The 17,207-nt window shown below is 40.1% G+C and overlaps 1 protein-coding gene across 3 annotated transcripts in view; it reads right to left on the bottom strand.

The window, feature by feature from the left end:
• The window catches only part of DST (dystonin), a 4,096,730-nt gene that overhangs the window by 2,433,731 nt on the left and 1,645,792 nt on the right, over window positions 1–17,207 (bottom strand). For all 3 annotated transcript variants that reach the window (XM_044063350.1, XM_044063347.1, XM_044063348.1), the window contains one exon: window positions 6,071–6,160. In XM_044063350.1, coding sequence (XP_043919285.1) covers window positions 6,071–6,160 — 90 coding nt within the window. The remainder of the gene's footprint in view (window positions 1–6,070; window positions 6,161–17,207) is intronic.

Raw genomic sequence — 17,207 nt, 5'->3', positions numbered from 1 at the left:
CAACTACATATGAGTGAGCAATGTGTACTACCCTGCACTATAAAACACCAACTACATATGAGTGAGCAATGTGTACTACCCTGCACTATAAAACACCAACTACATATGAGTGAGCAATGTGTACTACCCTGCACTATAAAACACCAACTACATATGAGTGAGCAATGTGTACTACCCTGCACTATAAAACACCAACTACATATGAGTGAGCAATGTGTACTACCCTGCACTATAAAACACCAACTACATATGAGTGAGCAATGTGTACTACCCTGCACTATAAAACACCAACTACATATGAGTGAGCAATGTGTACTACCCTGCACTATAAAACACCAACTACATATGAGTGAGCAATGTGTACTACCCTGCACTATAAAACACCAACTACATATGAGTGAGCAATGTGTACTACCCTGCACTATAAAACACCAACTACATATGAGTGAGTAATGTGTACTACCCTGCACTATAAAACACCAACTACATATGAGTGAGTAATGTGTACTACCCTGCACTATAAAACACCAACTACATATGAGTGAGTAATGTGTACTACCCTGCACTATAAAACACCAACTACATATGAGTGAGCAATGTGTACTACCCTGCACTATAAAACACCAACTACATATGAGTGAGCAATGTGTACTACCCTGCACTATAAAACACCAACTACATATGAGTGAGCAATGTGTACTACCCTGCACTATAAAACACCAACTACATATGAGTGAGCAATGTGTACTACCCTGCACTATAAAACACCAACTACATATGAGTGAGTAATGTGTACTACCCTGCACTATAAAACACCAACTACATATGAGTGAGCAATGTGTACTACCCTGCACTATAAAACACCAACTACATATGAGTGAGCAATGTGTACTACCCTGCACTATAAAACACCAACTACATATGAGTGAGCAATGTGTACTACCCTGCACTATAAAACACCAACTACATATGAGTGAGCAATGTGTACTACCCTGCACTATAAAACACCAACTACATATGAGTGAGCAATGTGTACTACCCTGCACTATAAAACACCAACTACATATGAGTGAGCAATGTGTACTACCCTGCACTATAAAACACCAACTACATATGAGTGAGCAATGTGTACTACCCTGCACTATAAAACACCAACTACATATGAGTGAGCAATGTGTACTACCCTGCACTATAAAACACCAACTACATATGAGTGAGCAATGTGTACTACCCTGCACTATAAAACACCAACTACATATGAGTGAGCAATGTGTACTACCCTGCACTATAAAACACCAACTACATATGAGTGAGCAATGTGTACTACCCTGCACTATAAAACACCAACTACATATGAGTGAGCAATGTGTACTACCCTGCACTATAAAACACCAACTACATATGAGTGAGCAATGTGTACTACCCTGCACTATAAAACACCAACTACATATGAGTGAGCAATGTGTACTACCCTGCACTATAAAACACCAACTACATATGAGTGAGCAATGTGTACTACCCTGCACTATAAAACACCAACTACATATGAGTGAGCAATGTGTACTACCCTGCACTATAAAACACCAACTACATATGAGTGAGCAATGTGTACTACCCTGCACTATAAAACACCAACTACATATGAGTGAGCAATGTGTACTACCCTGCACTATAAAACACCAACTACATATGAGTGAGCAATGTGTACTACCCTGCACTATAAAACACCAACTACATATGAGTGAGCAATGTGTACTACCCTGCACTATAAAACACCAACTACATATGAGTGAGTAATGTGTACTACCCTGCACTATAAAACACCAACTACATGTCTGAGAAAGTGGGGAAATTTCCTGTGCACATGAAGTAGTATGGAAATTATTACAATTCCTGTGTTTCAATCCCTCTCATGTAAAATGTTGCCTTCTCTTTCATTTGCTTGATACAATGATTTTGTCAGTGGGCATTGTAGTCAAACCTCTCTATCTGTTGTCCAGTCAAAACAGAAATACAAAAAAACTACACATAACACAGATCTAAGTCTATCTAACAAAAACGCTCATTAAGGTAGCATTTCAGAGTTAAGAAAGCTACATTGTGTATTGAGAAATATTTAACTGATTGCATTGTTAACTTCTTTTGTAAATGCAGTGATTGCTTGCAAATTCATTAAAGGAGCAGTTAAATTTAGAGTACCTGCATTTGTATGATTTCCCAATATATGCACACAGAGCTACACGTGTATGAACACACATGTATACAGCCCTCTCACCACTAAGCCATTGTGCATGTGCACTCGTACACACGTGCACACACACACACACACACACACACACACACACACACACACACGTACACACACACACACACACACACACACACACACACACACACACACACACACACGTACACACACACACACACACACACACACACACGCACACACGCACACACACACACACACACACACACACACACACACACACACACACACACACACCACACACACACACACACACACACACACACACACACACACACACACACACACACACACACACGCACGTACACACACACACGCACACCACACATACACACACACACACACACACACACACACACACACACACACACACACACACACACACACACACACACACACATCATACCTCTCAATTTTCTTGTTTAAGAATTTTGATTAAAGCCAAAAATAATGTTGGGGCAAAGGTCCCAAATCAAGCACAGTTTTTAAATGTTATTGTAATTCTCTTAAAAAGTTAACAGAACAACAGGTTTTGCACCAACATATATTTTCTGAACAATAAGAAGTATGAGATTCTATAATGTCTGGCATTATTGAGTGACTGTAATCCTCAGTGATTTACCAGAAAATCAAACGTTTTATGAGGGATGGAGATATGATAAAGTGAGGTATTTTGGGGTTTGGATGCATTAGATGTACTGGATATTATAAAAGCGATAAAAGAACTGGAAGTGTGATCTTTAGAAAAGGGAAGGAACAAACTGTATGGAAATAAACGGAAACTGTGGAATCGATACACAAAGAATAATGTTCAGAAGGAGGAGGAGGAAGACTTAGATTTAGGGGAAGGCAGGAATTCAGTGATTTAAATAATGCTAGACTGATGATACATGGAAATAAAAGATTTGTGTTATAAAATGTATGTAAATGGAAAAAAAGTTAATATGATTTGTTTTCTTTCCTGTTAATGTATGTTTGCCTATGCCTTAAGTCATAATTTCATAAAGGGATTCTATTATGGCAGTTAAGAACATGTGGAAAGAGACTACACAAAAGATAATACAAAAAGTGAGAAGTTGGAAGCTCTTTAACATGGATATGGATAGCAGGGTACAAGCAGTGAAATTATTTCTAGTTCCCTTAGTATTGTATCCAGGTCAGGCATATTTTTATCAACCAGAGGAGAAGCTGTTGTCAATAATTAATAAAGAGTTAAAGGAATTTATTTGGGAGGGAAAGAGGCAAGAGTTACGTGTGATAAGTTGTCAAGGTGGTTTAGGATGACTAGATATGTAAGGATACAAAGTTAAGGCTCATATGTTTAGCGCAAGCAGAAAACTAGAAATGTAAGTAGAAAGAAATGATGCTGAAACAGGGAAGGAGTTCACAAAATAAGGAGAGGATAAGACTTTGGATGCAGGTACTTAAGAAGTATGGTAATAACCTTAGAGAATATTATATATAAAATGCTGCAGAAAATATTTTGAGAACTAAGGCAATCCGGGAATGGAGAAAAGAGATTTTACCAATAGGGATGGCTGTAAGTATGACGCAGAAAATAGGCAAGAGGAAGCTGGAATTTACTGGAGAAATTTAGCAAAGGAGCCAAAGTATTGGGAGAAAATAGCTAGAGAGGGAAATATCCTAAGAATAGGAGATGAGGAAAATGAGTACAGAACAATATATTCAGGAGGAGTGGTATTTCAGAGAAGGCAGGACGAGTAATCTGTATGATGTTAAATTAAATAATTATTAAGACAAAATTCATATCTGTACAATGTGCACAAATGAAAAAAAAATGTTGTAATAGCTTATTTTGCCTTATATAGCAGAATGTGTAATCATGTGACTATACCATGTGTTGTGTTATTAAAAGATGTTTAAGAAATACAAGAGACATGAAAAAAACAATGAAAATCAAGGATGTTCTGTAAATACGTGGACAACTGAAAAGGATAACACACACACACGCACACACACGCACGCACGCGCACGCACACACACACACACACACACACACACACACACACACACACACACACACACACACGCACACACACACACACGCGCGCACACACGCACACACACATCTGTATGAAAGTCTGATGGCATCAGGAAAACATTGATGACAAAAATTATTGCATGACCATGGTACTGGAAAACGTGAAGTAACATTGTGATTGTGCCAACATTTGACATCAAATTAAGTAAACCACTTCAATGAAATAAATTGTGCAACACTCAATAAATAAAAAATACCTTTATAAGTACATAAAAAGGACCAGCCATGGAACCTGTCTCTAAGTGAAAATAATATAATAATACATAGTGAGATGCTGAATACAAAATGGTAATGTGTCTGTAAGTACAAGCAGTAATATGGTATGTGTGAACATTCTCACAACAGTTAGCTAGGAAAATACTCTGCATTAGTCACAGCTAAGCTCTAAACTACCAGTTACCACACTATATCATATTATAAATACAACTAACAGAAAAAAAGTTCCTTTACTGAGTATAAGCCTGATCTCCCTATCCAAGACAGCACTGATCCTTCCTATTTGCAAACATCTCTGAGTAAAGTCATTTCCTCTCTAGGTTGAATCAGTTTAGGTGGCTTGTGTACCTAGAAATTATGCATCCTGAGTACCTCCCATCAGAGTTGCCAAAGGTATGGCTTCCCAGGAGGACAAGCCCAGGACACACCAAGGAAACAAAAGAGGGAATGTATCACTTTTTTCCCTTTTTTATGGGGGGGGGATTCATAGGTATCCAAATAGTGAGCTGGAAACTGATTTGAATAAAGAAGTGTGTTATGTCCTATTCAGCTTGTTACTTCTATAAATGTCAGAGAACAGTGGCTTAGAAAATATGTGGATAACAAAACATGGGGGCAAGTACCACCTCACTCCACTACACCTCCAAAATTAATATAACATTACTGCACTTTGGGCAGGAACAAAATCCCAATCACAATGACCTTGGTCACTGAATCAGCAATCCAACCAGTTGCACATTACTGGTCACTGCAGAACTGTCTAGCGAGCTAAACAAATAACTATGAAATTAACCATTAGACACTAAAAACTGACAACTAAAATGCACATATTTATTTACATTGTGGTCATGAAGGACTCATGAAAAACAGGTTGTCACAATCCTGGTCAGATTAGGGTGAAAATGCACTCTACATCTGTTACAGAAATAACTCTAATTGTGTCAAGAAGTGCTACTTTAATGATACAAGCCATTCACAATGACAAAGTGCGTCCAACATTATGCTAAAACCTGAGAGGTATTTCTGTTGACTTCCCACTGATCACAATCTTTGTATCTCATTTAAAATCAAATACAATACAAGGGGCTATTCAGACAAATTTTATATTTTAAATAATGTTTGGCTTCCTGCTTGTGGTTCATAAGTAGTTAATATTTCTGTGACATCTGCAGTATAAGCAAATGTTAAAGTTTACTATGTTAAGCCAGGAAATTATTTGTATAAATTCAGTATATGTGGTTTGATTCTTATGTGATGTGTAACAAGTAACACTGGCTTGCCGAAGATGAAGGTAGATTCTGAAACACAATCATAAAGAAAGAAAAGGCAAGTACAACGTAAAACAAAAAGAAAACACTAATCAGCAGGGACAATAAAGGACATGCACCAACTCTGAAAAGTACACCAAACATACTATACTTTTTTTGAAAAACACAACCCAACACTTGATATGACTAGTGCAATTACAAAACTGACAATATGAAATGTTGGAAGTGTTTCAGTCCCTCAAATGAAACCAGACTTACCAGTGTCTCGCCACAAAGCACTTCTAAAAGAGAAATCAGATTGTGTCCATCTCTCAAGTCTTCATACAGGTCATTTATATGTTTCCGCACCTGTAAAAAAGACAAATGAACAGTGAGTAAGTCCTGAAGCCAGTGTTTGATGTGCAGTATGTAATTGTAAGAATATATAACGTGCAAATTTCATAAGCGCTGCTGGCTGAATATGAACTACCACAATATCCACTAAATATCACCAGATTACTAATGCCCCTGAATATGAACCATAACAATACCACATAAACATCAACAAAGAAATACAATGAAAGTAGCACATTAAAGTTAAATGCCAAGGTAGAAATAAAAAAAAAAAAAACAGATGCAAAAAATTTGCCTGTGGAGTGGAGTACAACAAAGCTGTCAGGAAAAGTACAGTTGTGTACAGTTACCATAAATGTAGATGTTCGAGTGTATTCACTGTTACAGTCATTACATTTGGGTAATCTGCTGGCAGGTTGCCCTCAGTCAGCCTGAATTCCAAAGTCTTGGGTCCTGCGTTGGTTGCTGCCTTCTCTTCCATGAAGTCAGGTCGTCAGGGGGTATAAAACATGCAGCCGACGCCATTTTCTTTAGTTTTTCTTGCCCCTGATGTCAGGTTCCCACAAAAAGGTAGCAATATTATATAAATATATATATATACATGCATCAATATAAACGTTACCTTCATCTACAAGCAAATACACCACATAGGTTGTAGAAGATAGTGAAGGAAAGATAAACTGTAGAATGACAGGGGGATGGTGGAAGAGTAACCTGGACTGCAACAGTGAATACACTCGAACATCTACATTTATGGTAAGTGTACACAACTGTACTATGTTCTTCGTATTTCACTGTTGCAGTCATTACATTTGGGTAGAATCCCAAAGCTATGGTTGGGTGGCTGGAGCTAAACAGCATTAGGTGCAGCTATAAGGCCCTGCAGCACTGCAGTGGCAAAGCCTGCCCTGGACTTAGAGTAGAGAGGCAAATGGTAATTCTTTGTAAAGGTGTGAACAGAACTCCAAGTAGCAGCCTCTAGAATGTCTTTGGTTGGTACTCCTCTGAGAAAGGCTGCTGAAGTAGCTGCAGCTCTGGTGGAATGAGACCTAATGCCCTTGGGCACAGGTTTACCATGGTGTAAGTAGCAGAAACGGATGCAGTGGCTTATCCACTTTGAAACTGTCTGCTTTGAAATAACCTTTCCTTCTGATCCTGCAGCATATGACACTAGTAATTGCTCAGTTTTTCTTAGAGCTTTAGTCCTGCTCAAGTAGAATCTTAGCTGTCTGTGTACATCCAAGGAATGCAGAATTCTCTCTCCTTTGTTCTGCGAATTTGGATAAAAAGTTGGCAGATGAATTGTTTGGTTAAGAGCCACACTGGAAACCACTTTAGGCATAAAAGTAGGATTTGTCCTCAGAGACACCCTGTCTGGGTAAAACATGATAAAAGGCTCTACTGCCATGAGGGCCTGTAGCTCTGAAACTCTTCTTGCTGAAGTAATTGCTAGTGGCAGAGCTGTCTTCCATGATAACAACTGTATAACAGCGGTAGCAGCTGGTTCAAACGGAGGCAGGGTGAGCTTTTCCAACACATAATTGAGGTCCCATGCTGGTAATGGTGATCTTCTAGGGGGCCTTAAATTTTTGGCTCCTCTAAGGTACTGCTTTATTAAAGGATGAGAAAAGATTGGTGGCTCTGTATTGTAATGAGCTGAAATGGCAGAGGCATGGATTTTGATTGATGAGAAAGACAGGCCTTCGTCAAGCATCTCAGTTAAGTATTGTAATATCTGAGGAATATGTGGTTCTGCTGTATCAGTTCCTTGTGCTTGATTCCAAGCACAGAATCTCTTCCATTTGTCAGCATAAGATTTTCTAGTACTAGGCCTTATGGATTCCAAAATTACATCCATCACAGCTTTACTGAGAGGTGTCGTTTGTATGATTACATGATTAGCCATGCTGCCAGGTTCAGAGTCTGTAGTTGATTGTGCAGGATCTGATTGTCTTGCTGGGACAGTAGTTGTGGTCTTTGAGGCAAGGTCCAAGGTGGGTATTGAGACAAGTTCCTTAGGATTGGATACCAGTATTGGGCAGGGCCAGTCCGGGGGAATTAATATCATCTTTGGCTTCTCTTGTCTGACATTTAGGAGGACCTTGGGTAGAAGAGGCAGAGGAGGAAAGGCGTAAACTGATAGGTTTTTCCAACTGAATGATAGGGCGTCCACTTTCCATGCTTGTCTGTGATAAGTCCTTGTGCAGAATCTTTTCAATTGATAATTTTGAGGAGTGGCAAATAGATCTATGTCTGGGCTCCCCCATTTCTCTGTTATCATGTTGAAGACTTGTGGATTTAGTTTCCACTCATGAGGATCCATAAGGTTTCTGCTTAAATCGTTTGCCAGAGTGTTTTGTTTTCCTGGCAGGAACTGAGCTTGAAGATGTATTTGGTAGGTCAAAGCTGTGTCCCACAGTGCCATGGCTAATCTGAAAAGGGGGTATGAGTGTGTGCCCCCTTGCTTGTTTATATACCACATGACTGTGGTGTTGTCCGTCTTTATCAGTAGTTGTCCTGGATGAATTAAATCCTTGAAGGCTGTTAGGGCATTTTGAACAGCTAGCATCTCTTTCTGGTTGATATATAGATGCATTTGTTTTGGTGCCCATATGCCCTGAATGCATCTTCCTGCCATGTGGGCCCCCCAGTCATAATCTGATGCATCTGTTGTTAAGGTTTGGCTGGCAGGGGGTAGAGTGAAGGGCCGTCCTATGTTCTGGTGACAGGCCATTGCCCACCATAGAAACTCCTGTTGCAGGCAGGGAATGAGAGGAATCATTGTTTCCAGACTGTGTGTGAATGTTGACTCCATAAACTTTTTAGGTACCATTGAAGTTTCCTCATATGCAGTCTTGCATATGGAATTAGTAGGATGCAGGATGCCATGAAGCCCAGAGCCTGCAGAATTTGTCTAGCAGAAGACTGGGTTTTTGTTGCCATCAGTTTGAAGTAAGTAGTCAGTTGCCTTTGTTTGTCTGGCGTGAGGTAGGCCATCTGGGCAGTTGTATTCAAGCTTGCACCCAGGAATGTTATCTTTTGAGAGGGTAGCAGTTGTGATTTCTTTTCGTTTATTCTGTACCCTGGGTATGTTATAAGCCTTTTCACAAATGCCAGGTGTCGAAGAACAGTGTCCTTGTTCTCTGCTTGAATGAGACAGTAGTCCAAGTAATGGTATATTTGTATCCTTCTTTATCTGCAAAATGCAATTACTGGTGCCAGGCACTTTGTATAGACTCTGGGTGCAGTAGATAAGCCAAAGGGCAATGCAGAGAATTGGTAATGCATTAAGCCAGCCTTAAATCTGAGGTATCTTCTGCATGACTGTCTAATTGGGACATGCAGATATGCCTCTTTTAGGTCTAAAGTCACCAGCCAAGCATTCTTGCCCAGCATGGGCAGAAGCTGCTGCAAATTCAGCATTTTGAATTTTGGAATGTCCAGGTATGTGTTCAAAATCGATAAATCCAGTATTGGCCACCAGGCCTTGTCCTTTCTGGGTACCAAGTACAGTCTTGAGTAAAAACCTTGTCCTTTTTCCTGTTCTGGTACTGTCTGAATGGCCCCCATATCCATGAGGGATGTAACCTGTTTCTGTGCCTCTGCCCATTGATTTTGCGGCAGATCTGGCCAACCATTTGCCATTGGCAGAGTGTAGAAATGGAATCTGTATCTCTGTGATACGATGTTTAGTACCCACTTGTCCTGGGTTATTAACTGCCAATTTTGAGCAAAAAGTGCTAATTTTCCCCCTATGGTTGCTACCAAAAGATAAGTGCTTGGTGTAGGCAGAGGGAAGTCATTGGGATTGCTTTCTCTAGGTTTGCGCTTTATCTCCTCCAGATTTGGAGGTGGATGCGCCCCATTGCTTTGACCTGTATGAGTCTTGCATCTGGTATCTGGAACCCTTGGAGCGTCTGGATTTGCCCCTTTGAGCTCTGTCTGACACTGGAAAGGACAATTTTTTTGTAGGCCAGTGTCTACTGAATCTTGGTGGCTGCACTTGTAAGAAGTCTTTAACAGTTTGCATAGACTTAGCTTTGTCTTCCATTTTCTTTAAAACCTCTTCTGCCTTAATACTAAACAGAGAATCATGCTGTAAAGGTGCATCTAGCAATTTAACTTTAACATGATCGGGCAAATTTTATTCATTTAACCAGGCATGCCTCCTAATCACAGATCCAGTAACTGCGTCCCTGCAGGAGGCCTCTAAAGAAACAAAACCACATTGCAAAGTATGCTTTCCCACTTGTTCAGCTGTATGCAATAATTCCTGCAATTCTTTATTTTCTGCACATTCTGAAAACAACATCATTTTCTGTTTCAGCAATCCCATAACATGTTGTTTGTACTTAAGTATATGAAATTGACAGTTTAAGTCCCTGATTGCCAAGGTTGCATATGTATAAACCTTTTTTCCCCATCTGTCAAGTGCCCTTGAATCTCTGTCAAAGGAGGTAGGATTTTTTGCTGTTGAGGCCTTAACTCCCTTTGGACCCTGTGAAATAGTTTCAGGATCAGCAGCAGGGTTTCTAAATAAAAATTTATGTGAGTCAGGGACCCTGTAATATCTGTCAGGCTTACTGGGAGCCGGAGGTAAGGAGTCAGGGGTCAAGCTTGACTCCGAAAACACATCATCCACAATGTCTAAAACAGGGGGAATGGCTAAAGGCTTGTGCTGAGGGAGAAGAAGGAAATCCCTGAGCCTCTTTTTTGATTCTGAGAAGTCTTGACTCTCCCAGTGAAAATGCTCCCTCAAAGTATGCAAGGTTTCCCCAAATGAATAATCCTCAGGAGGAGATGCAGATGGAATAGACTCCTCAGCATCAGAATCCTCATAGGGAGGTAAAGATAATTCCTGATCAGAAGAGGAATCAGAAGAAATGGAAACCTGATCTGAAGATTCATAATCAGTGTCTAGACTAGGCCTCTTATCTGGAGGGGGATGGGTACCCCTGATCAAGGTAATAAGGTCTTCAGCCATTTTGATCATCTGTTTTTTAGGCATATAGGCTGTGCACTTGGCTCATGCGTCAGTTTTTTAGTTTTAGAAGTTGCTTTTGTCTTTGATTTTGCAGCTGTTGTCGGTTTGATATACACATGTTGAGGTCTGAATACACCCTTAGAAGCTGGTGCCTGCTCAGCTACTCTGGACCCATCCGAGGGAGATACATCCGTCGGTCCAATACCTTGAGTATCTTGCGGCATGCCGGACTCCACATGGGTGTCAGGAGAGGCCTGCGACTCGAAGGTAGCGGGTATCAGGGGCTGCAAAAGCACCTCACTGAGTACCAGCGAACCGGCGACTGGCTTAGGAGAAGCTTCGTCATCGGTTGTGGATCTCGACTGCCTTTCTCTGTCCTTTTCTTTGCATTTTTTATGTACTCCGGTAGTCTGATTGCTATCTGATGACATTTCTGGGTAGTTAAATCTGTTTCCAAAATAATTTGATGCAAAAATATACCGACGCTTAATAGTGCGTTGGTTAAATCTAGCACAAAACTGACAGCTAGGCACATTGTGATCAGGGCCTAGGCAAGGAATACAGTATAAATGGAAATCCTTATGAGGTATTTGCTTCCCACAAATAATGCAGTTATTAACTTTTTCTGACATTGGTAAAAAAGTTTCCCCAGCGGGGTACTTAGCTTTAGTGAAGACCTTGGTTTTGAAACTCAGCTTGAATATTTCAGTAGTCGGCCGACTGGCACTTGCGAAATGCTTCTGCTTCGGGCACCGCGCGGCAAGAAAGACAAAGAAAATGACGTCGGCTACATGTTTTATACCCCTGATGACCTGACGTCATGGAAGAGAAGACAGCAACCGAAGCAGGACCCAAGACTTTGGAATTCAAGCCGACTGAGGGCAACCTGCCAGCAGATTACCCAAATGTAATGACTGCCACAGTGAAACACGAAGAACATCAGCTTATGTCAAACAAATGTACAAGCATGTGGGCACTTAGGCAAGACAGCAGATCTTTATGGGTGGGGGGGGGGAGTTCTGCCTGACTGTTGTTAAAGGGGAAGCATTTCCAGCTACAATGTCAGTGATTCAAGTTCACACAGTGGATCTGTTCCAGTTGGTCAGACACTTGCAAAAGGACCAAGAATCAGGCTTCCCCTCTTAAGTGGAGGGCATGGATGCTGGTATAGATCACTAGCAGTTACAGAGCATAGTGGGAGAACCCAGGATATGAACTGGGGGAAGGTGGGCAGGCAAGGGCGCCCGCAGGCAGGTGCAAGGGGGTGCACTTGCACCCCCCTGGAATTGGCTGGCCAGGAGATTAATTTACTTCTAATTAAAACAAAAATTTGTAAGGGCGTTGTTCTTTAAGAATGCTCTTTGCATCCAGTCATTCAAACGGAACAGGTACTTGCGCATGGGTGCTGGAACCATAGAGCGAGGAAATGCCCACCCACTTTTACAGCAGCAAGACCTGTAAAGACTCATGCGTGCATCGCACACTATTTAAACAGAAAAGTGCACGGAAGAAATGGTGGCAGACCATCCACAGTAAGGAGAGCTTCCCCCAAGGCTGTGTGTTCCGTTTATTATTTACTGCATCCATTCAGTAGCTGGTGTGCTCCATTTATTGTCTGAGTAACTGGTGTGTGCTCTGTTTATCATTTTAGTAGCTAGTAGTGTTACTGGTGTACAGACAGTTAATACAGCCGGTTTGTTCGGTAACAAATGTTACGCTATGCTGTAAATTTTTAACTGCTAGAGGATCAATACTATGGTGTTTATGCAGGTGAGATCATATGGTCAATAATATTAATCAGAAAGTATAAAACAGTCATTGATGTTTGTTATAAATTGTATGGTTTACTACTCTCCTCACATCACCATAAAAGATGGGTCTCAACGCAGACTCAGTTTTTGAAAACTGAACAGCTGATTGCTACTGTCCGCAGTACTCCTGATTAGAGACTAAAGTTTATGGAGTTGGTAGTAACTTCATGGAGTACAGGATCCAGAAATAAACTGTAGACACTATTCCTCTGCATGGGGACACCATGTTAACTCTACTTAATTGTTGGGTTTAGAAAACTGCAGCACCGGCTATTGAGTGATGCCTCATAAAAGATGGGTCTATGACTGAGTATGCATGGTCTTTAGGCTGACATTGCCATGATCGCACATTACAAATATCCGTATAAAAAAATTCAACATAAAGGAAAAAAACAGAACATTTTCATTTCCAGATTTCATATTATTGTCTGTGTTTTCTTGATTTTCTTTTGCTTCTCTGTCTTCTAATATGGATCTTTGGATCCCTCACTAAGACAAGGAATAATAGGACCTGCACATGGAAGAAAACATGCTCATCTTTTTTGTAGTCTACAAGCATTGCTAATTGGCGACATCAACCATTTTCTCCAGGGCAGAAGTGTCATACAGTTTAATGATAGTTATCATCTCCATCAGCTGAAGGGAAGCTTCTAGCTTTTTTAATACTTACAGATTCTCTGCTTCTTTCATAGTTTGGCAGGCTTTATGTTGCAGACAAACCAGCACTGTAGCTGGTCTTTTCAGACTTTCTGGAAGTGGTGTGTGAGTGTGTGTGTGTGTGTGTGTGTGTGTGTGTGTGTGTGTGTGTGTGTGTGTGTGTGTGTGTGTGTGTAAGGGAGGGATGACTGTTCATTAGTCTTTATTGTGATATCCCATTGCTATTTACATTAATTTGAAAAATGACTAGGAATTTGAATTGGGAGGCATATTTCCTTACCTTTTTAACCATATTTTAGTTTGCTTCCATGCTTTGCCTTAATAATGGTGATCAGTTGCTGTAATTGGGCTGAAATAATTCAGGGGCTCCCTCTGTAATGATATTTAACTATCTGAATTTCAGGGAGTCATTTTGGTAGGTTATTCTGTCATTTAAGCTATATTTATTTATTTTATTTATCCTTTGTTGACCAGGTCAGTCCCATTAGGCTAGTAGCCAGCCTCTTTTCAGGGGAGACCTGAGGTAGTATTTATACTAGTACTACTAAGGGAATTTTGGCCAGGGCATCAGGGAACTTCCCCTACTCTTTTTGATATTTATGTGAATGTGAAAGATCCTATGGCACCTATCACAAACTCAAGTATATGGGGCCTCTGTTTAATGTCTCATACAAAGGACGACACACTCAGGAGTTCAGCGCCCCCTTACACTTCACTGCAGTTTCAATGATATGTGTACCTGTTGTGTAAACCTTTACATAGGGAAATGAAACTATACCACATTGTTGCCATGTCTGTTTCCAGCAAGAGAGAGAGTTGTCTGAAAGACCAAGTTTAGACCACCTATGTTCAGACTGTCTTTTCATTTTATTTTTCTCCACTGTCTCTCCAGGTCTGAATTGTGCTGTGGTTTGCATTTCACACCCACATAAGTACATGCAGTTTCATTTACTATTGTGCTTCTGTCATCATTCCCACTACACTCAGGAAAACAGCATTTCCTCTTGCATGTGCACACCTGCTGAATTTTCTCAACATTTTATCTTTTATGCCACTTCTGATGCTTCCAGACCTGCTGGTTTGCCTGTCTCTGTCAGTTTCTCTTACATTAGCTATGCAATAAGCAAGCATACATGGCTTTTCTTCTGAAGTGCTCAGCAGAAAGTTTATTTTTATACACTTTTTCATTTACAATTTATGGCTGGCAGTTGGCGCAGAGGTTGTATGTTATGATCTAGTTCGTGTCTTTTAGGGTTTGACTCCCTTAGCCCTTATTCGCCTACTGTGTGACCACAAGCAAGTCACTTACCCAGATATTACTCATGGGTCACTCCTGAAAAGGGACTGTATGTCTAGTGGGTCTACCTGGTTAACAAATTGGTATATTATTATTTATTTATTTATTTCTTGCCAAAGGTGCATCAGCACAAGTTGTTGTAAAAAAATGCAAGCCAGGTTTCAATCTCTTTACTGCAGTTCAGATTGTACAGAAAGACATGCCACCAAGCTGTGGGCATGCTTCCGTGTCACATTTGCATGTGAGATATCATCTGTGTGGTCTACTTCTTCAACTTTAATGAAGTCTTTGAGAGGAATAAAAAGAGTTGATGAAGGCTGTGGTTCTCAAACTGAAATATAGGATTGAATAACTATGTGTTGAGACTCTGAGATGAAGATTCTGTCTGTGTCATGCATCTGCAGTTCTTGGCATGTATGTCTACAAATGAGCTTTGCCTCTCTTGCTTTCTGCCTGTTCTGCAGAGTGAGTGTGTGTGTGATTTGATAAAGCTTTCTCCTCAAAAGAAAGACATACTCAGAGATACAAGCTTAGCCTTGAAACAAAAATGTAATGCATTTTAGTTTTACTTAATTTTTTGAGGAGGGACTAGCATTTGATATCCAAGAAAATGCTAATGTGGAGTTTTTCTTTATGGCAGAAGCATTCATGCAGCATAAGTTATTGCTTAAAATACAGGATGTCTTTAGTTTCTGTAAGTTGTCTAAGGAAAATGTTAATGTAGAGTTTGTCCTGATATTAGAGACATTGTTTGGTGATTTGGGGTTAGAGCCCCATGAGAATGTTACTGACCGCGGTGTCAGAGAAAGAGGGAGGTAGGAGGGTGAATGTGTGTGTGTGTGTGGGGGGGGGGGGGTGGAGAGGGGGTTCATACCATGCAATTATCCAGATTTTTGCCTCATACTTTTGGTTTCTTTCTCATAAAGCTGTGTTTTTTGGAAAATCATTGAGGACTGAACTCAGAAAATAATGGCAGACATTTGAACTTCAGACTTCATATCTTTCAGAAAATGCATACTAATGCAAAAACTTGTTGTTCTGTCCACTTTCTAAGGAGGTAGGGGGATGAATGTGTGTGACTCATACCGCTCAACTGTGCAGATTTTCACGGAATGTCCAGATTTTGCATTATATTTTTGGTCTGTTCCTCAAAAATTCTGTTTTTGACAAATCACTGGGATGAGCTAAGGATTAAAGTTACTAAATAAATGACATGCATTTGAGTTTCAGACTTGATATCCTTCAGAAAATATATTCTAACAAATCCTGTTATTCTAGCAACTTTCTAAATGTGTCCCTAGTTTGAGGCCTTTGTGTGTGTGTAGGTAGCATACCCCTCAGCTGTCCAGGTTTTTGCAGAATGCCCAGATGTTTACCACATATTTCTCCTAAAAACGACTGAAGTTGCTAAATAGTTTTAGACATCAAATCCTTTAGAAAAATGCATACCAACACAAATCCTGTTATTCTAGCAATTTTATAAGTTCATGAAAGGAATATTTATAATCTGTCCCTGTTTATTTTAGGCTTTGTCCAGATTTCTTGCACTAAGAAGTTGAGGTGTGTCTGTGTGTGTGCGTGTGTCTGTGTGTGCATGTGTCTGTGTGAGAGACAGACAGAGTCAGAGAGAGAGAGAGAGAGAGAGAGAGAGAAATGCCCTATTTAGCAGGTGGAATTTATTTTCAAGTGCATTTTCAAGGAACTGTGAGATTCAAGGGAATTAAAGGTTACTGCTGCTCATGCTAGGTCTGCTTAAAATGTGCAACTGTTTTGTTTAGCAAATGGTATCATTATTGTGGTATAGACTTTTAAAGCAGTGTCAGCACAGCAGGTAGCATACTTGCATCTTGATGCAAAGGGCTGTAGGTTCTATTCCTACAGCATGTACATTTGTATTTTAAGGGGGTATGGTACTGCAGTCCTTAGTATGTCTTCTTTGGATGAGACACCTAATAACTATAAACCTGTTTTTCAGCTTGCCACCCATTCCCTATTGCAATATACCAGCTTACCATTTCTTTTAATGTAACATAGGCAATTTTATTCTTCAAGGGCAACAGGCACTGAATTTGTAAATGAAACACTGAAATATAAAGTTGTTTTCTAGCAACAACCTCTTCATTGGTTTCAGATTACCTTTACTTCTGCTGAGATTCTGCATATTGATTGATATTGGTGGATTGTATGACAGAAGACTGAGTGGCCCTTTATGGATGAAATGTTCTGAATTGGGCAGGTGGTCATTATTGGTTCATATGATTTGTTTCATTGCTTAAAGGAAAAATGTTCAGAACTATAAATTTAAAACACACT

The sequence above is a fragment of the Protopterus annectens genome, chromosome 2.part1 (genome assembly GCF_019279795.1).
Source record: "Protopterus annectens isolate FY-2018-M chromosome 2.part1, PAN1.0, whole genome shotgun sequence".
NCBI lineage: Eukaryota > Metazoa > Chordata > Ceratodontiformes > Protopteridae > Protopterus > Protopterus annectens.
This window is presented reverse-complemented; position numbering and strand designations above follow the sequence as displayed.